This window comes from Spinacia oleracea, chromosome 5 (assembly GCF_020520425.1).
Source record: "Spinacia oleracea cultivar Varoflay chromosome 5, BTI_SOV_V1, whole genome shotgun sequence".
NCBI classification, from domain to species: Eukaryota; Viridiplantae; Streptophyta; class Magnoliopsida; order Caryophyllales; family Amaranthaceae; genus Spinacia; species Spinacia oleracea.
The window spans coordinates 1,973,925-1,995,125 of record NC_079491.1 but is presented as its reverse complement, the minus strand read 5'-3'; the positions used below and the strand labels follow the sequence as shown (position 1 = coordinate 1,995,125).

Below are 21,201 nucleotides of genomic sequence, written 5' to 3'. Positions count from 1 at the left end.
CAATTAAAAAAATACAAGTTCTATGTAAGTAAAGTTAACCAATGAGATTAGAGAGTCATTAACTACGATATCAATTTGGATATAGATGCAATTTTGGAGTTCGAATTTTAAATGGATTTGGATATGGATATAATTAAAAAAAAATTACTTGTAATAATTCAACCTTAAGGAATTTACCAAAACACAAATTCTTATTTATAATGGGTGTACAATAAATATTGTACACCGAAGTAAAAGTTGACTCAAAATGCTTAAAAGTTACATTTATATATGTAAAAGTTATCTATTTTTTAATGATAATTTTTTTTCATTTGAATAAAAATTATTTCTTCAAAAGCACTAATAATGTATACATTAATCATTTAACCCTTTAAAATGTTTATCTAACAACTTTTTAATTTTATAATATAAAAGTTATAGAAAAATAGGTTAAAGTTACAAAAAACTGCATAAAAATTATCTTGGTGTACAATAAATTTATTGTACACCTTGTGCGCGCAAGACCTTTTGTTACCAAAATTAATCCAAACTTTTTAAATTTTACGGAGTAATTCTATTAATCTTACCTTATTACCTCTTAACTTTTATTGCTCTAAAAGAAACCGGGAACCGCCTAACTCTCTCCTCACTGCCGCACGGCTCGCCCCACCAACACTGTTCCGCCTCCACTTCACCACCAGTCACACCACACCAAGTCATCACCTCACCGCTCCGACGCCATCACCAAATCGATTCAAGGTATCAAGCTATATGAGTTATAAATTAGCTTCCACTTGTACCAAGACTTAATTGATTAATGGGTGTTTGAAAGTTAGGTTTTGATCAGCTTTTGGTTGATTTTGTTATGAGGAAAGGGAGTAATCAACAATGTTCAAAATATTCAATTATTTGAAAATAGTTATTCATAAATTTGCGTTAAAATTATTTGTGTTTTGGCTGATAAATTTGGGTTAAAATTATCTGTGTTTTGGCTGATAGGTAATGGGTAGTGAAGCTAATTTGAAATCATGGGTTTCCGACAAATTGATGACCCTTCTCGGTTATTCTCAACCCACCCTAGTGCAATACATAATTGGTTTGTGTAAGTATTCAATTTGTTTGCTTCAGTTTCTTTTTTTCTTTGAGGAAAATAGGGTTTGTGTTTTGTCAACTTTACAATTTCTTTTGATGGGCAGCTAAGCAGGCTTCTTCGCCTGGGGATGTTGTGGGGAAGCTAGTGGAATACGGGCTATCATCATCGACTGAAACTCGTGATTTTGCGCAAGAGATATATGCACGGGTTCCTCGTAAAGATGTGGGAGTTAATGTGAGTATGATGCTCAATTTGATGTTAAAATTATATGTGTAATTGGTTAATGTAATTAGTACGAGTGAGTATTGTTTAAGTTACTAATCCCCCTTCCCGCGAACTGTGATCTTGGTAGGCAGAAAATTAAAGACCCAAATTAGGTAATACTGTTGGTAGTTTCAGACTTGTGGGACACCCATTATGCCATTAATCAAAAGGTGTGAAGACATTTGGGTTTTATTGTTGGAAGAGTTGAATTTGATGTATAACTATAATTAATTATGTTGGGGAAATCAAAAGATGTGAAGACATCTAGGTTTATTAGTTGGAAGAATTGAATTTGATGTATAATCAATTATGTTGGGGAAATAAAAAGGTGTGAACATTTAGGTTTATAGTTGGAAGAATTGAATTTGATGTATAATCAATTATGTTGGGGAAAGGGTAGAGGAGATACTTAGGATAATTGGAAGCTTAACAAGAATGTATTCTCTTTTGTCAGATTTATCAGAAGCAAGAAAAGGAGGCGGCTATGTTGGTGAGGAAACAGAGGACTTACCAGCTTTTAGATGAGGATGATGATGATGATTTGCCTGTTGCTGAGAACAAATCTTCTGCCACCATTAATTATGACTCAAAGAAGCCAGATGCTCGGAAAAAACGGTTCAGGAAGAAAAGTGACAAACTCGAGGAGGAGGATGATGATGATGAGGCATAATGTTAAACTTTTACTGATTGATTCAGTTTTCTTTTCTTATGGTATGCTTCAAGAGGATTTATTTATGTATTGACTTGTCACCTTTTTTTCTTGACTTCATATTATAATGCAGGTGACGATAAAGAGAGAGAAACACAGACAGGTCAAGAGGAAATATTCCGATGCCGATGATGATTCCGAGGTATGCAGATGTTGATATGTCACAAATTATTAATCATTAATTTGGATTTGTTTAGTACTAATTGGAGGAAAATGTGATTGGTCCATGGGATCTGATTGTTAGTAATGACCTAGCTCACTTGCTTTTCTAGTTATTCTAGCTTCAGGTGACTTAAGTTCAGCTAACATTTTAAAATTTAAAGTAATGAGAAAACTATGCGGAACTTATGTCAGGATTAAATAGTGTACCTAGTATCTCTCTGTGAACATGTGACTGGCTTATTATATCTGTTTGTTTTACTGATGTTTACTGAATTAGCCCATCGTAATATATACTCTTCTCCTCAATTAGAAAGCGTGAGTTTATTCCTCGGAATGGTTTTTATTTATTTGTTCAAAAGACGAAGCAAAGCATCAAATAAAGGCAAAAGCAAATAACAAAAGCAACTATAACATAACTACGGAGGAGTTAAGCATGGGAAAGCCACCCCTCTAACATTCCTCAGCATAGTAAATGAATGAAATCACATTTTTGTAAATCTATGAGACTGGATTACAGGAAGAACCAAACATGTTTATCACTACTAAATATGTGAAATATACACCAATAGTCCAAGTAGATAAGGGTGCTATATCTATTAGCTGTGCCATAGAATAGTTAAAATCTTTTCATCATGGTGTTGTAGTAACTCATGCAATTAAATGTTGCTTCATTTCAGAAACTAGTTAATAAATTCATGACATGGTATACATAATTTGTGTAATTGCTAAATGAGGTTGCTGCTGTGATCTTTTGTTAATTTGTCCATTTAATTATACAGTCAGAGGAAGAAAGAGTCCGTGATCAAAGAGAGAGGGAGGAGTTGGAGATACATCTCAAAGAGCGAGATGCTGCTCGAACAAGGAAGGTAACCTTTTTATGCCAGAATTGTTATGTACTTGTTCAATTCTTGTTCTTTCCATGTTTTGTGCTGTGCTAATGATACCGGTTTTATTTACAGCTAACAGAGGTAAAATTGACGAAGAAGGAGCAAGGTATGTTAAGCAGAGCTGCAATTGTCTAATAAAAGAAAATATTCTGAAGTCTGGACTTCAATTTCATTCCATCATTTTGTTTGCTTGAGAAAACTTTTTGATTATTTTGCAGAGGAGGCGATTCGTAGATCTAATGCTTTGGAGCAAGATGATATTGATGCACTTAGGTTAGTTACTTTCTTAATCTATAATCAAACATTTGCCGCTGTTGCATCTTACATCAGCTTTTGAACTTATCTGGACAAGTCGAGAACATGCTATTTGTTAATTATCAAAAGACATATTAGCAAGAAAAACTTTCCTTTTAATATTCCCTAAAATTGAAAAACTGTTGTACCATACCACACCATTTTCCCGATGCTTCTCTGGTCGGGGATTGTGTTCTCCTTCCTCTTTCTCTTGCATGCTCTAATTACAGAATGATAACAAAAAAAACCCTTTTTGGATGTCCTGGTTCGCCGGCTGAGATATTGGATGTTTTCTCTAGAAAGCCACATATAGAAATAGTTATTGTGTTGGTGGAGCTGTAGGTGAAGGGCCATTATATTTCTTGTGTCCATCATTACTACGAGTTTATGACTATTAGAGTAGGAACCTAGTTATGTCAAATCTTACTTAATGTTAGAGACACTGTCATCATATAAGGAAATCTGTTCAGTGAAAGGCCAGAGATTACTTTGTTCCTTTTGATGTGAATGAGGATTATTATGCATGATCCAGCTGGAAAATATCATTCATGATGAAGTATCAACAGAGTCGTTATTTAATGATTAGAAAGGCGATATGCATCGTTCTGATTTTCTTTGTGTAGTTGATATACAAAAGGCATCTCTGAAGTTGACCCATCAGGCTGTCACTCTGTTAGTCTTTGTGTAGTTGCATTAGTGGATCATCAATTTTGGCTTCTGTCTGTATAAATGCATGATTTCTGTTTGACAATTATTTATCATACAAAATTGAGTTGACCAAGTGTTTCTGGTCTCCCACCTTTGACCGAGTTTTCACTTTTTGTAGAAGCTGCATATGGTTATAAACTCGATGTTGAGTGACTTGATTGAGTACATATCTAGATTTTCCTTTCTCACACTTGATACTTTCAATATTCCGCTGAATGATCTTTTAAGCGACTAGCCAACAATCAACAATGTGTTGTCAGTCCAATCTCTTAACCAACCAGCAAGCTCATAATTAGTTAAATGCATGCACACACATTGAGGTTTCTGATTCAAATAGTCTATAGAACACATTCTTCCCAAAAATCTCTGAAATATCTGACTCCATGTATACTACTTGTTCAAGTGTGCAAAGCTCCCGAGCTTATTTATTTAGTAATTACTGAATTGCTTGAGCAGCGCTGCACTGCCGCTGCTTTGCTAATACTCTGTAATGAACTTTTAGTCTTGCTCGGCATGAAGCTTTCCCATTAGATTCTGTCGTCTTGTTAGTCTTTTGTTATATTTTGCTTCTATGTGAAGTAATGTAAGATGAAGACCAATATGGTACAGATGGCTGGTGCTCGGGTACAAAAAAATTGACTGAAATTGAACTTTATTGTTGTATTCAGAATGCTAATTTCTCTATCTTTATGGTGATTATAAGGGTTTCTATCTTGGTGTTGAGTATAAAGAAAACAGCTCTTTTTGTTAAGTTAAGGTCATTTTCCAGCAGCTGCTGTCATTTCTTGCTTCTAGCTTATCTTGGGAATAAAAGATTTTCGTAAAAGATTAAGAAATCTGGCTTGAATGGCAACTTCGTGCATTTAATATCAATGACGTGATGCTGGATTTGATATTAAACTAGTGTATTGAATCTGATATTTTTGTTTTGTATCTCAAGAGAAAGGGATCATCTTTTCATGATGTAGCATATTCTCTTTCTGAACAGTGTGTTTGAGAATGTAGGAGTCTCATGGACTGTTTTGGACTTAAGTTTTGTGCATAGATTTTTTTTTTTGGGTTAGTTTTGGAGAAAATTAGGTGAGTATAGATCTTCGATTAATTTGGAGTTTGTGTCAGACAGGAATTATGATACTTTGTGGAACAAAATTTCTGGCTGTTGTTCCAGCTCCCAGGTGGGATAGATCGGTTTGCCTTGTTTCCCTTTGGCGCTCTTACTTGGGGTTTTGACTCTTTATTCCCTTCTGAAATTATGTTCAGCATGATTAAAATGCCCTTTTGCTTCATTAGCTCTGTAAGGAATGCTGTACTCTTCCTGTTGTAACTTATTTTTTCCTCACAGTTCTCACAAATTCTCCTTGTCTGTTGGAGAGGGTGGGTGAATTGGGGGGGGGGGGGAAACTATTATGGATAATGTAATTTCAGAAATTCCCTGCAAATGATGCTTTGGTGTTTGAGACCATTTTGTGAGAAAGGCAGAGAGATTGATTTGAAACAGCATTATGTGCTTAGAAACACGTGTTCTCTCATTCTATGCATTGAAGACACTAGGGAAAAAAAGTGGAATCACTTATTTTAAACCATGTGAAGTGCTGCACCTAGTCCACCCTTCCCCTCTCTCTCTCTCTCTCTCTCTCTCTTGTTGTTGATTATTATGTTCCCATTTACTTGGGTGCATTGTAGGTAGTTACTCTGAGAAGTTGGAAGATACATGCTTTTATATTTTTATTTGTAGAATCTTAGTTTAAAAAGGAGCAAGGAGCACTAAGGCGCACAAGGGTCATGGAGCCTAGGCGTAAGGCGCAAGGCTCAGGCGCGCGCCTTTACGATACGAGGCGCACATAATTTCCTAATAAACCTTAAAATTGGGCACAAAACAAAAATTAACACAATTTATACTCAAAATAACATAATACTATTGGAGTGCCATATTTTCTTGCCGGTTCATAAGCATCGCGTGATCCCGTCGATGGAGTGCTAGAAGCCCAGAATTAGAACCTTCCATGGTAATTACAAGCTGAAATATGAAAATTAACTCATATTATGCTACCGCCACTACCCATAGGTTGTAAAGAGATGACCGTTGATAGGCCACATGGGGTGTGTTTATATCTTTTAAAAAGAAAAAGAAAAAGTAAATAAAAGATCCACGTCAGCCTGTTGCGCGTGAAGATTGAAGGCCCACAAGGCGCTCCGCCTTGCGCCTTACCAAAGGCGCGTGAGCCTGGAGAGCTGAAGGCGCCGAAGGCTGCACCTAGGTGAGCCTTGAGCCTAGGCGCGCCTTGGGCGCGCTTTTTTAAACTAAGCGTAGAATTTACTTGGGTGCATTGTAGGTAGTTACACTGAGAAGTTGGAAGACTACGTGCTTTTAAATTTTTATTGATAGAATTTATGGAGTACGTGCAGCAAAGGATGTAAGTCATGCGAAACATAGATACAATAATGAGATGAGTGGAGTTATCTACATTTACTTTTGAAATGTAAAAAGTTAGAGATCTTTTGGATTTCCCTTCAGTTCCTCCCATGGGTCGGGAGTGGTCGGGTCTACTTGACAACAGAAGCGAACATTTTACGGAGAGGTTTTTCAAGCCATGTCACCTTGGTCACCATTGAAGGGGAACATAAAAATTTAAGCCGTTTAACTGTCTTTTTGGAGTGCTTTCTTCTGGTTCCAACTACTAAAAGATGGTGCTTTTGTATTTTTGTTGGTGATGATCACATCTAATTGCATTTTTAGCTTGCTGGTATAGTGGTATGATAGTGGCATAAGTACTGAAAGGTACTCAGCCTTTTTAATTCTCTTGTATAGATTTGCAAATTAGCATACTTCCTTTCTAATCAAAATTCGTTTCTTTTTCCTTTTTGTGCCTATTATCCTTTTACTGAGTTATCGACATCCTTTCTGTGAGACACCTTCATCCTGACTTAATATTCTTCTATTACTTTTCTTTTTTTTTATGATCACACTCCTTCAAATAATGCTTCTTTATTTCCCTACTTTGTCATTAGTAAGGCCATCTCTTTCATCACTATATTGCCTTGGCTCTTAGCTTTGCTCAGTGACTCTTTATCGCGCGTGATTTGTGAACCTGGCATTTGCTAATTGAATTTTGGTCACCCTGAGATATCTTAATGATATGGTATGATTATGTTTATGGCTCAAAATCTTTGTTCCATGTTGTGCTGCGCTGTGCTAATGTTGCTCTATCTTTGCTTTGCTCATCTGCTGCAGAAAAGTTTCTCGACAAGAATATTTGAAGAAAAGGGAGGAAAAGAAATTGGTGGAGCTCAGGTATGCTTGTAGTATCACCTTAATTTTTTTTCTTTGCCTAAAAACTTAAATAGGCATGAGGGCTGGTAGTTTTCTGGTTCAGTTACTCTTTGCGTTTTCTATCTGACCTTATTAAGTCTGTCGTAATGCAGAGATGAGATAGAAGATGAACAATACCTATTTGATGGTGTTAAGCTTACTGAAGCAGAGCAACGTGAAATGAGGTGATTCGTTATACATGCACTTATTGATTCCTTTTTTTAAGTCATCATCATCATCAGTTTGTATCCAAGAATTTGCTAGTGTTGTCCTTTTTTTCTTTCATGTTTCAGTTTGTCATGTGATTGTTTACATGTAGTCTTGATATTATTTTTTCCTCTCTGATTACTATTACTAGTGTTGAATTTTGAGCTGCGTGCTGTATATTTGGATATATTTTATCCATGTTTTTGGACGTTTCCATGTGTGCTACTAGGCGGTGTTGGTTCGTATGAATTTTATCAGACTTCTCTTAAATGTTTCTTCCACCTTGATGCCGTTGTTGAATTTTATTCACATAGTGTTTGTTATTGATACGATTTTGTTGTTTTTGGATTTGTTTGGAGACATGCAACATCTAGTATTTATAGGTTTCTGCATCTAGAGCCTGTAAAGTTCCTTGAATTGTGTTCTGGTTTCGTGTTGTTTAATTGTATCGATGTGTTGCTTGGTTAAACTTCTAATAGTGTATGCCTGCAAATTTCAGCTGGGAATGACATCTGTATTATTGCAGGTACAAGAAGGAAATACTTGAGCTTGTCTCCAAAAAGAGGGGAGAAGATGCTAGTGAGATAAACGAGGTGATTTATTTCTCTGGTGCTTTGTGATCTCTGTTTTTTGACCCCTGTTTTACAAGTTTGTTTTTGAGATGTTATCAAGTTTTGAGATAGATTTCTTAAAAAAGATAGGGTAGTCATATTTTATACATTGATGAGACTTTTGAGTATAATTATGATACCGGTTGTTTCGATAATCAATAAATTTTACGTGGCGAAATAGATAAATTTGGAGCAAATGGGAATCAGAATATTTAAATCTTGAGTGGGGCTTACTTTCTCTTTTTGCTCTTTGCATAGATATATCTTATCTGTATGCGCTCACATTATATTCTTTATAAATTTTGTTTGGACATCTTTTACAATATATCTTTAAGCTCAGTTTCATATCACATTTAAGCATTTGCTTGCCACAAGCATGTTTCCTAGTTCTAAACTAGGATTGACTCTACATGTATATAGCCAAATCATGAGCCAAAGTTGTTACTCGAACTTCATGAACTTTTTTAGGAAGAAATAATGATTTGAATTACAACTTTAAGCTATCAATTAATGATTTTAATTCAAGCTTGCCACAAACAACATTTGCTAGTCCTTAATAGTCCACAAATTCTTGTAAGCCATTTACTGATGATTTTAATTGTTATAAAGCTTACTTTCTAGTTGTCCTTGTGAAGCCAGAGGATATAAAATTTAAATGCTCTATTTATCAAGTCTGTGTACAAGTGCACATACATTATCCACCAATGAAGTAGTGGAAGCTCAAATAACTTTCCTTCCTACACATTGTTTTAAAATTGATTTGAACTGTCCTTGGTTTCTCATGTGAATTTTTGACTTGGGATTTTCATCTGTATTTTTGTTCTGAATTGCAGTATAGAATGCCGGATGCATATGATGATGTGGATGGTGTAGTGAACCAAGAGAAAAGATTTTCGGTAGCTTTACATCGTTATAGGTCTGCCATTTGTTTGTACAGTTTACATTATTACATTTATCATACATGGAGAAGAGTCAAAGTTATCATAGTATAGTTTCCCGTCTCATTTTTTTTTTCTGTCTGTTTCTATTTGTGCATCAGAGATGGTGGTGAATCTGGGGGTAAAATGAACCCATTTGCTGAACAAGAAGCTTGGGAGGAGCACCAGATTGGTATATTTAATAACCGAAAGAAGCTAATGCACATTTCCGTACTCTCTATTGTCATTGCCCTTTCCCTCTCTAAGCTAAGCCCTTTCTTTCAGGAAAAGCAACCCTAAAATTCGGTTCTAAAGACAAGCGGCAGAATGCAGATGGCTACGAGTAAGATATTTTTGTTGGTTACATCTGTCTTTATTGCTGATGTTTATGTTCAACTTACCACTGTATATTTTTGAATTTTATTCAGATATGTCTTTGAAGATCAAATTGATTTCATAAAGGCCTCTGTAATGGATGGGGACAAGGTAGACTGGATTTATGTCATAATTAAGTTCTTATCTTCTTGTGGCTTGTGGTCAATTATGCTTACAATTATTCTTCCTTTTGCAGTTTGAAAATGAGATGCCTACTGAGTCAGAGGAGTCCTCCAAAGCAAAGTCTGCTCTGGAGAAGCTTCAGGTCTGTATTTTGGTCTTGTACTTCAGCTGAGGCTTGTAGTTTGTCATTCATTGTCAACAAAAAAAGGATGTATAGTTTAGAGACTACTCAGGCCGTGATTGAGGTTTTAATGGTGTACTGTATTTCCTTGAGATATTATATTGAGTAATTGAGTGGCATCCTGAAATTTTAACTTATAAATAATAAAATCAGAAACATATAGACGTACGAGTCTGAAGAAGATAATTGATATGACTTCCAACCAAACTTATAATTGTAGCAAAAGTGACAAATTTCTCCCTTATCTATGATCAATTGTAAACTTAACCACCCAAACTTATAACTGTAGCATTTTTCTCTTATGGCTTTAATCAATAATACAGTTGAAATGGTGTAACTTGTCCGAGTTAACTCGTCTCGCCCAAGTTATCTTGTTTTGGAGGCCGGCGATACGATACATCCCGGTTTGTAAAGATGTTTTGAAAAACAGTGAGATCTCGTCTGATTCACATCTATTATATTTTAAGCCGAATTCCCCATGTTTTTTACAAAAAGAAAAAAGGAAAGATGTGGAGAAACTCCATTGAAATCGAGTAGAGGACTTCATTTTAGATCTGAAACAAGAGAGGAGAGAGAAGGTAGAAAAAGGAATTCATTTAATCATGTCGCATATAGGGTTTAGGGATTGGGGACTAGGGTAGTGGTGAAGTTCTTTTCTATCCTTTAACTTGTTAATCAACAGTAATATTATTTATGCTTTTTAAGACACTCAGCTTACGGAGTTGTTATTTGGCATTTTCATTAATGCTGTAACTGCTGATGGTGTTGGATCAGTAAATACATGATCTTTTTCTCTTTCTGAATTTTATTTTGTTTATTTTTATTTTTTGTCGGTGCTTAGGAGGACCGGAAAACTTTGCCAGTCTATCCATACCGGGAGCAACTACTGGATGCTGTTCGCGATCATCAGGTTTCTCTAATTACACTGGTATAACTACTATATTTTATGGTGTTGTTGGTTATAATTTGTCTCCTTGTTTCTCTTGTTAGGTCCTTATAATTGTTGGGGAGACTGGTTCTGGAAAGACTACTCAAATACCCCAGTACCTCCATGAAGGTGGATATACAAAACTTGGAATGGTATGTGTCCACTTCTTGTTTGATACTTTTGATAGGTATCTCCAAACTAATTACTAATTATGCCAGTGTAATTGACCATGTTGCCAGTGTAATTGACCATGTTGCCAGTGTAATTGACCATGTTGGAGAAGATTACGATTCTAAATCTAAATAAGTTGTGGTTCTTTTCAAAAATACACCAAATAACACTGACTTTTGTAAAAATGCACCGAATACCCCCTATTGACCAATGGATATTAAGAATGTTAACTTACTACAGATTAACCATCAACCCTAATTAACAATTTAAGTTATAATTAATTATTATTTTTTTGTTTTCTACTCTCCTTCTCCCTCTTCTCCTCTTCCATGTTTTCTCTGTCCTCTGGGCTCTGGCCACCACCAGCAGCACCACGTCACCTTCCTCGCCCGCTTGCCGCCAGAAACCTCTCCTACCCCCCGCCACCGAGCAGTCCTTGCCTCCACTGTGCGCTACCAATCATTAGCTCACCTCCCTCACTTTACTCTTTCATCTCGTTCTTTTTTCCCCTTGCCCGGTCACCACCCCCGGCCCACCGCTCCTTCCAACCTCCATGGCTGGCTGTAATAACTCACTCTTTCATTCTCGAAAACTTCATGTGCATCATAACAAAAGTTCCATATTACTATTAACTTTTCAATATTTGCAATCAAATCAAAAGAGGAGAGAGAAAAAGAACATCAAAGCAAAAGAGTGTTTAAGTTGAATCGGGCCGATTAATGTCGTATCAGTCAACGTTGATACTTCAAATTAAGCATTTAATCAACAAATTCGCAGCAATTCAAATCAACTTTAACAAATCAAAGTAGATGAGATGAGGGAGAAGGGGTTGTGGTGTTGTGGTTGGCGAGATAAGAGAAAGCGGGAGGACAAAGATTATGGCAGAGTGGAATAGAGGCAAGGGACGTGCCTTGGCGGCGGCGAGCGCAGTCAGGGATGGTGGTTGAGCTATGGGGTTCACAGCGGTGGTTGAAAATGAGGGCTCAAGAGAGAGAAGAGGCAGCACCGGTGGCAATTAAAGTAGCAAGGGCTCAGGCTGCATTAAGTAAGTGGGTGGGTTTTGGGGTTTGTGGTGGTTTTGGAATGGGTGTTTCTGATTTTGGTAAACTGAAGCATGAAAAGAGAGAAGAGGAAATGGAATGAAAGTGAAGCAGCCAACAGAGGTGGTTGGCGGTGCGATTTTAGGGTATTGACATCACCCCTCCACTCTACGAGTTCAACAACACTATACCCTTTGCCTGAATGGTGAAGTGAAGTAACCAACTCAAAGATTGCTTGAATTTTGCTTGTTTTATTGTTGCCCACCACCTGATTGTTTAAATTCCTCAATGAGGAAATGCGATTTTCTGCTCAAAAGATAGAAACAAAATGAGTAAATTTGTTTTATGAACAATATGTAGAAAACAATCCCAAGTGAAATCGTAGTCAACCTATATGTTGATTTTGAGTTAAAATATAGAATTTTGAGAGATGGAGAGATTGGTGGTGAGCAATAGTTGCCATGGATGCCGAAAGACAAGAGAAAGGGTAGAGAGGAAAGAAAAGGAACCAAAGAAAAAGGAAAAAAGAACATTGTTTTCAAAAAAGGAAATTTGAAAAATTAACTAGGGTTAAGAAGGGGTTAATCGAGTTAGTTAGGGGTTAATTAAGTCAGTTAGAGGTTAATGGCTAACGAGTTAATGTCCGTTAGTCAATAAGCGCATTTGGTGCATTTTTACAAACCTCGGGTATTTGATGCATTTCTGAAAAGTTGAGGGTATTTCGTGCATTTCATTAAACCTCAGAGCATTTCATAAAAAACCATATTTCTTTTTGTTGGATAACAATATTACCACTTTAATACTTTGCTAAGTAGGTTCATCTCTCAATCTTACTTTGCCTTCCCCCAAAACAAAATTGGGGAAAAAGAAATTTGATGCTTTCGTCTGTTCAACTTTTTAGTCTATTGTTCTTCTAACATTGGGTTAAGGTTTACTATTACTGTATGAATAATGGTAATTGGATGCATGAGATTTTGTCATAAGTTTAGAATAATTAATTTTCCTGTGATGCAGATTGGATGTACTCAGCCAAGGAGAGTTGCTGCTATGAGTGTTGCTGCTCGTGTTTCCCAAGAAATGGGTGTGAAACTGGGGCATGAGGTGATTCTTGTTCATTAGTTCCTGGATCACCTTGTTGATGTTGTAGGTTTTGTAGGTCTTTGATGTTTATAATGTTAGACATTACCGTTTTGAATTTTGCATTGCTATCTTGATTTTCTTTGGTTTGTCCAACTTATTTTTCTCGAAAACAAATTGCCATCTTTGCAGAAAATGTAATTGTATGTGTTGATTTTTGTAGTTACTTGTGTTCATGATGATGAAACTGTGACCTACGTTTGGAAACTGACGGTGTTTCATAATTCATACAGTAATGCTTGACATTCACAGTAATGTACCTAAAGATGGTGTAATTGACATTGTTTCCATTTATGTGCAGGTGGGTTATTCCATTCGATTTGAAGATTGCACATCTGAGAAGACCTTTCTTAAGTATATGACAGATGGTATGCTGCTCCGTGAATTTCTTGGTGAGCCTGACCTTGCTAGCTACAGGTGACTTTCTAATTCCAGACACGGTAATTTCTATTCTTCTGTTCTAATGTATATCCAGACATCACCTGATTCATTATTTTCTCCAGTGTTATCATGGTGGATGAAGCGCACGAGAGGACACTCTCTACAGACATATTATTTGGTCTGGTCAAGGTAGCTGCAATATCTCGCCAATCCAATTCCCAAATGAATATTTGTGATTATTCACTATTTTCCGTTTGAGCACTGTCTGTTTCTCTCGAAGTGAATATTTGTGATTATTCCCTATTTCCCTTGTTATTTACTCAGATTATTACTCCCATGTGATGTGATAGGATGTGGCTCGCTTTCGGCCGGATTTGAAGTTACTCATCTCAAGTGCAACTCTTGATGCTGAGAAGTTCAGTGACTATTTTGATTCTGCTCCAATATTCAAAATTCCAGGGAGGCGTTACCCTGTTGACATACACTATACAAAGGCACCAGAGGCTGATTATTTGGATGCGGCCATTGTTACCGCATTGCAAATACATGTCACGGAACCATCTGGTGATATTCTAATATTTCTGACTGGACAAGAAGAAATAGAAGCTGCTGAAGAAATATTGAAGCATAGGACTAGGGGCCTTGGCACAAAGATTGCTGAACTTATTATATGCCCAATTTATGCCAACCTACCAACAGATTTGCAAGCGAAGATATTTGAACCTACTCCTGAAGGAGCACGTAAGGTTGTGTTGGCCACAAATATTGCAGAGACATCTCTTACTATTGATGGAATTAAATATGTTATAGATCCGGGATTCGTCAAGATGAAGTCATATAATCCACGAACAGGGATGGAGTCATTGCTGGTGACGCCCATCTCCAAGGCATCGGCAAACCAACGCGCAGGTCGATCTGGACGAACCGGTCCTGGAAAGTGTTTTAGATTATATACTGCTTACAATTATTACCAGGATTTGGAGGATAATACTGTCCCTGAAGTTCAGCGAACAAATCTTGCAAATGTTGTGCTTTCCCTCAAAAGCCTTGGAATTCATGACTTGTTGAACTTTGATTTCATGGACCCTCCACCATCTGAGGCATTATTAAAAGCTCTCGAGTTGCTTTATGCGCTTGGTGCTTTGAACAAGCTAGGCGAGCTGACTAAAGTTGGTAGAAGAATGGCGGAATTTCCCCTTGATCCCATGTTATCGAAGATGATTGTTGCTTCTGAGAAGCATAAATGTTCAGAGGAGATAATTACGATTGCAGCAATGCTTTCTATTGGAAACTCGATATTTTACCGCCCCAAGGACAAGCAAGTCCATGCAGATACTGCAAGGATGAGATTCCATGAAGGGAATGTTGGAGACCATATAGCCCTTATGAAGGTATGTATGGCCTATATTACTCTGTATGCTCTATTTTTCATTTAAAGTTTACCAGGATTTGGACTGTTTTTCAGACTGTTTTTCATTTAAAGTTTATCAATTCAGACTGTTTTTCTAAAACTGGACAAGGAGAGAAAGCAAAGGCAATCATAATATTATATTATTTTTTGATATTCTTTTATTTATGAAAAGCTTTATATTTTCTGTAATGCTAAAGCACTTCAGTAGAGTAGTTTCTCCATGCTCCCTTCGGAAACTCTCTTTCGAATATGCCGTGATTTAGACATATAAACATTTTTTACTCTAGACTCCCAGAGGCCTACACTGCTGTTGAGTTTATATCTATGTTATCTGAAATTTATGTGAAAGTTTTACTAATCATTGGGATCTACTTCTGTCCTTTGTCTCTAGATTTATAACGATTGGAAAGCATGTGATTATGGAAGCATGTGGTGCTTTGAGAATTATGTTCAGGTACGGTTTCATCCTTTTTATTTTCCTTTCGATCTGTTTATGAATAGGTCCGACTGTCCGAGTGTTTAATGGTTCTAGTTAAAGAGTATTGTTCCTTATTTGATTAAAATTGTGGATCCCTTTGTTTTAGGTCAGAAGCATGAAACGAGCAAGGGATATTAGAGACCAACTCGAGGGACTCCTTGAGAGGGTCGAAATTGAAGCCACATCGAGTCTAAATGATTTGGAAGCAATAAAAAAGACTATAACAGCAGGTTCTTCTGGAAACCCTTACGGTTTTTATTTTTGATAACATATGTTCTATTTAAGATAATATTTTAACTGCATTTTAACAATAACCACTTCAGGTTTCTTCCCTCATACGGGAAAGCTGCAGAAAAATGGATCTTACAGGACAATTAAGCATCCTCAAACCGTGTACCTTCATCCTAGTTCAGGTTTAGCACAGGTAATCTATTATGTCTTGGTAGTGGCTTGTATTCTATTGGAATGTCAAAGCATAAACTATCAAATGATTTGCTTTACTGTCTGTAACGCATTTAACTGATGGAAATTTGTGAGGTAGAATAATTGCCTAAAATATTTGTACAACATAGAGGAATGGAATATAACTTTTTATCTTCATCATAAAACAGTACTGTGAATTTGTAACAATTAAATGGAAAAATTAGTGTCAGTAAGAAAGTGAACATGGGTGGGGTGAGTTGAACTGTGGATTGTGGAATGAGTGGTTTCTGGTTATGATAAGCGGTTTTGTTACGTCTCGTCTTCTATCGGTTTTTTTTGAGATTTGTGGAGTTCACTGTAAATGTTCTCATGTTATCCTTCTCTTAAATTTTTTTTATCCCTTTGTCGAGGGCCATTGGATAGATACTTAAATTTATCTAAATGACAGTGTTTGTGCAAATATTTCTCTTTTTATTTTTTTTTAAGTAAGATCCAGATTGCTTGTTGCCTCAATTTTTTCCCCCTGTTTCCCCCCTGCATCATCAGCCGTTGTTTCTTTTCTACGGAAGTACCGAAGTATGTTATTGACCTTTACCTAGGCGCTCTGTTGAATACTTTCCATGGCTTAGCAAAGTTAAAGATTGTATTATTGCAGTCCGGCCTCTAAAATGGTAACCTGCATACCCTATTTCTCCCTCTCAACCACAAAGGGAGGAATTTTAATAAGGCATTTGTTTTTATGCAGATTAGTAATGCCTAATATGTTGCGAGTGGAATTTATGTTTCTGTTGTTTCTTGGAACTGAACAATTGTTTTCTTCATGAGCAGATGGAGCCACAACCAAGGTGGGTTGTATACCATGAACTAGTTTTGACAACAAAGGAATATATGAGACAGGTAAGTAATTTTCCATCTATCTGGCATATATTAGGCATTACTAGAAACTGTTTTCTTTCAAATTTTATGTTTTTGACATTTGAGTATTGCAGATAACTGAGCTAAAACCGGATTGGCTGATTGAGATCGCTCCTCATTATTATCAGATGAAGGATGTCGAAGATGGTATGTATATATGTTCTCTCTTTTCACCTTCTCACATTATTTTTGGTTCTTGACTTCTTGTGATAACAAGTTTCTATGTTGTTTGATACCTTTATATGTGTGTTAGTCGGATATTAGACTTGATCAAACTGCGGGCCGGGTTTGGGGCGGGCTTGGGCATAAAAAATCAGCCCGGTATGTCGGGTCGGATTAGGCCAAGATCAGGGCCAATTTTTTGGGCCCAAACCTGCTATTTTTGGGCCTAAAATACTGGGCTTTTGGGCCATTTCTGGCCGGACCAAATTTATAACTAAAAAGTGTATTTTTGTGTTTCCCAAATCCGCCCCAAGGAAAAAAAACCGGGTCCGGCCCGGAAACCGGGCCTAAAAATTCTGCCCAAACCCCCAAACATTTCGGGCGGGCTGACGGGCCGGGCTCATCTTGATCGGGTTTATCGGATATTAGTTTCTGAACTTGATTGAATGAGCTTTGCTAATTCTGAGTCGTAATTTCTTTTCAGCTAGCACGAAGAAAATGCCACGGGGTAAGGGGTATTCTGCTGCTACTCAGGGAACTGCTTGAAGAAATGTGTAGAGAATTTTTGTTCCAAAGTAATCAATCGATCATAAACTAAAAATAGCATTTTCATGTCCTATTCTTTAGTGCCTAAATTTGTACATAAAACTGTATACTTGTATATAACATCAGTTAACCCAGTTTTGTCTTGTTTTTAGCTTCACTTACTTTTATCTTACATAGTTTTAGATGAGCAGTGACATTGTGTAGGGCTAAGAGAGGGTAATGGACAAGTTTTGGTGGTTGTATATGATTTCAGCAGGGGTTTCTCAAATTGCATATATATGGGAACACCCAAGTAATCATTATTTACAATCGAGATTAACTGCGGGTTGTTACAAGAATCAATATACACACTACTACTAACTAAATGACCAACGTTAGCAATCTAATCTGATGCCTAATTAGCTTCTCGACATGTTTGATATCTATTGACATGTTTGATATCCAAGAAATCAAAGTGTTGTAGAAAAGCTTTTATGTCATTAATAATGTTGTAAAGTTTTCAAGTTATAGGCCACATTCCTTTGATACAGTTGAAGACTAAAAGGTTGTCTCCTTCAATGTAGAGCTGTTTTTTTTTATCTTGAGCCTGTTGATTTTCTGGATACCTTTGTGAAGTGCGAATGCTTCTGCCTTAAAAACTCGTGTGACGCCTACATTATAAGAATAGGCACTTATACTAGCGGTGTTGTTGTCTCGGATGTTGACGTTTGCGGTTGCTGAAGAAAATTTGCAGGATCCATCGAAGTTGAGTTTGAAAATTGCCGGTGCAACGTAAGGATAACACTAATTGTCAAAAAAAGATAATCTTTTATTAATATTAATACTTTAATACGTAGTAGTATTGAAATGTGATGGGATGTTATGATCTTAATATCTTATTGACTTGTTCTTCGTAGAAGTCTTCAATGACTGCTGAGGAACAATCCATTGTTGCCTCCTTAGTCCTAACGGTAGTATAGTCTAAATTAAATACTCAACAACCTTTTGCAATATCCCAAATTACATGTTTACTAGATATTAGCTCGTGCGATGCACGGATTCTATTAAATTGTTAAGTTAAAATAAAACTCTTATATACACCAATTGCTATATTTATATATTAGATTAATTGTATATGCATAGTATTAATAATTAATTAATAAAAATATGTACGTGATACCTAATTATTTATCAACGTTGCACTCAACTTTTTTAATTCAAAAATAATTTGACACTCTAATATTGGGGTAGTGTTTAATTTTGGATTGAATTTTATTGTAAATTAGTGTTTGATTTTGGATATATATATTAGATATTAGATTTGCCTAATTGACTGAAAATAGTTATCGTATGACTTTTATCGATTAATAGATTTGTTGAAAGATCATAATAAATAATGTCTATAATTAATTTGATATTTGTAATCTCGTAGGAGTGTTTTTTGGTTTGCTCAATGATATGTACTGATCAATTGTGCACACACTTGCTTTCCCTGATCAACAAAAAAAGCTTTATAGTGATTAATGACATTACCATTGTGTATGATATCTCGTCACTTGTCATTATACAAATTAAAGTAGCTATTAGAGGAAGTCTTTTTTATCTTAAATAAATATGAGCTTTTTTTATTATTATTATGAATGAGTCACAAAGAGTAATAGAATTACTAATGGATAGGGGATTCGAACCTGAAACCTATCGTACACACTAAATTCTCTATTCTACTCCGTGCACCATTTAATCACAAATTACTACTACCTCCGTTTTAATAAGTTTTTTACACTTACTATTTGCACGGACTCTAGTGTAATGTTTGACAGATGATATATCTAATTTTGTATGGCAAAAAAAAAACATTTTGAGACGAATCTAACAAGATATCTCATGATAATTTTTGATAGATATAATAGTGAGAAATACTTATAAAATATATTTTGAGACGAATCTAACAAGATATCTCATGATAATTTTTTTATAGATATAATAGTGAGAATTTATGGTCAAAATTTTAGCTGTTGGACACATCTTTCAAAGCGTAAAAAAACTTAATGAAACAGAGGTAGTATTAGTAAAAATCTTTTGTACGTATTATATACAAATGATTGTTCACCATACGTACTAATACGTTAATTACTAATAAAAATAACTACTCCCTCCGTTTTTAAATGTTAGTCACTTTTGTAATCTTAGACAATCCAACTTAATTAAACTTGTCACTTTTGAATATTTGAAACTCTTTTAAATGAGACTTCTTACTACATTTATCATAAATCATACGGATTAATATATTTATATACTTTGTATATGCACATTTTATGATATGTTATGTACGTAGGATCCAAGATATATCACAAAAATCTCTTGAAAACCAAACTTGTTGGGAGCTTTTGAGCAGAAATACAACGTCCAATGTTTGCTTGTTGAAGGAGAACGGCATGAAGAAGATCTACCCAACTCAAAAAAAAAATTGCAACAAATTTAATTTTAATGATGAGGTTTTGAGATCCATCAATCATGTTAAAATAGGTCTAAATTTGGACCACCTACTCCCATTTATTTAATATTATATTGTAGATTCGTTATTAACTTATTATACATATTTTATTGATATTAATTGTGATCAAAATTTGAATATACTTGTAAAATATTCTATAGAAGAAAAATATGTGACTTTGAGAGTTTGCCTAGATTAAAAAAGGGAAAAGAAAAATCACCCATTTTCTTCTTTGAAGTTGAAAATAATTTGCAAAGTTCATTATACATTTATGAGGATAATACTAGTATTTTTTTTAATTTATTTGTTCATCTTCTAACTTTTTAATTTCTACGTAATGCTTGTTTCACTCTATATGTTGGATGCTCTTAGATTTTTACCCTAATCAGAATGATGATTAATTATCTTAGGGACAACTATGCTTAGGCATTGCTACCCCAAACCAACTTGTCATTTCATTTTAGCTTTCCATGTTAGCAAAATTAATAGGGAGTAACTTGAATTGAAATAGTTGGCAAAAACAAATTCAACTACTAATTTCAAATATCTTGTTACTTTATCTCTAATTTGTAAGCGATTTGACTAATTTGTTAAATTTAGGATGTTTTATAAATCCAAGTTGTAAAATTTTCTAGTGATATTTCCAACTTGTCATTTTAGATTATCAACTAGCTTTTCACCTTCTAGCTAGTTTTGCTATAATCACCTAAATTATTCCAGCTACTATCTTTACTTTTAAAGTTCACTTCAAAATTACTTGCCCTTTCTTTTTACCAACTTCAATTAGTCTATCACTTTCTATTAAATATAGTATACCTTAATGTACACGTTATAGAAAGAAGAATATTCCCTCACCTCAATATTGCCGGGAGTGGGATTTCCTTACTCTCCCCCTCGATCCCTCGACTTTTGAAGTAGCCCGCTAACTAAGAACGAGTTAATCAGATAGTGATTTTAACCTAACAGAGTTCCAAAATCCTTCATCAGGCACGCAAGCACAAAGAAATTCTAACCAAATACATAATACAGTATGTTTTTTTACATAGAGTTGGTGCTCTGATGCTCAATAAATTTTAAATACGAAATACTTCATACAAATTAAGAGAAAAACGTCCTTAATTATAGAAAATAACCTTAACAATGACTATTATCTTTCTTTTTAACAGGAAACTATTATCAGTGTATAGATAAGTAAAAATCAGGAGAATAAAAAGTTGTCTTTAATTTTGTCACTATTTTACATATTAAAAGAAAAAAATAAAGGGAAAAAAATCCTAAAATTGTGTAAAACTGCGTAACTGGACATAATTTCCGTT

At 35.4% G+C, this 21,201-nt stretch overlaps 1 protein-coding gene across 1 annotated transcript; it reads left to right on the top strand.

Annotated features, from left to right (window-relative positions):
• The first annotated feature begins 571 nt into the window (after positions 1-571).
• LOC110794845 (pre-mRNA-splicing factor ATP-dependent RNA helicase DEAH1) lies at positions 572-17,664 on the top strand. Its single transcript, XM_021999812.2, has 28 exons — positions 572-738; positions 979-1,081; positions 1,176-1,306; positions 1,791-2,000; positions 2,119-2,187; positions 2,987-3,073; positions 3,167-3,200; positions 3,313-3,367; positions 7,329-7,388; positions 7,520-7,591; positions 8,140-8,206; positions 9,058-9,140; positions 9,264-9,334; positions 9,427-9,484; positions 9,570-9,627; positions 9,713-9,781; positions 10,662-10,730; positions 10,811-10,900; positions 12,974-13,060; positions 13,398-13,513; positions 13,600-13,666; positions 13,828-14,868; positions 15,280-15,342; positions 15,473-15,596; positions 15,690-15,790; positions 16,618-16,686; positions 16,779-16,851; positions 17,351-17,664. The coding sequence occupies exons 2-28, from the start codon at positions 982-984 to the stop codon at positions 17,410-17,412; spliced, it is 3,186 nt and encodes a 1,061-aa protein (XP_021855504.1). The 5' UTR covers positions 572-738; positions 979-981; the 3' UTR covers positions 17,413-17,664.
• The last annotated feature ends 3,537 nt before the right edge of the window (positions 17,665-21,201 follow it).

Coding starts and splice junctions, on each gene's coding strand:
- LOC110794845 (XM_021999812.2), top strand. CDS start 982: ATGGGTAGTGAAGCTAATTTGAAATCATGGGTTTCCGACAAATTGATG. Junction 1,082..1,175: donor GCAATACATAATTGGTTTGT/GTAAGTATTCAA, acceptor TTTGATGGGCAG/CTAAGCAGGCTTCTTCGCCT. Junction 9,782..10,661: donor CTGCTCTGGAGAAGCTTCAG/GTCTGTATTTTG, acceptor GTCGGTGCTTAG/GAGGACCGGAAAACTTTGCC.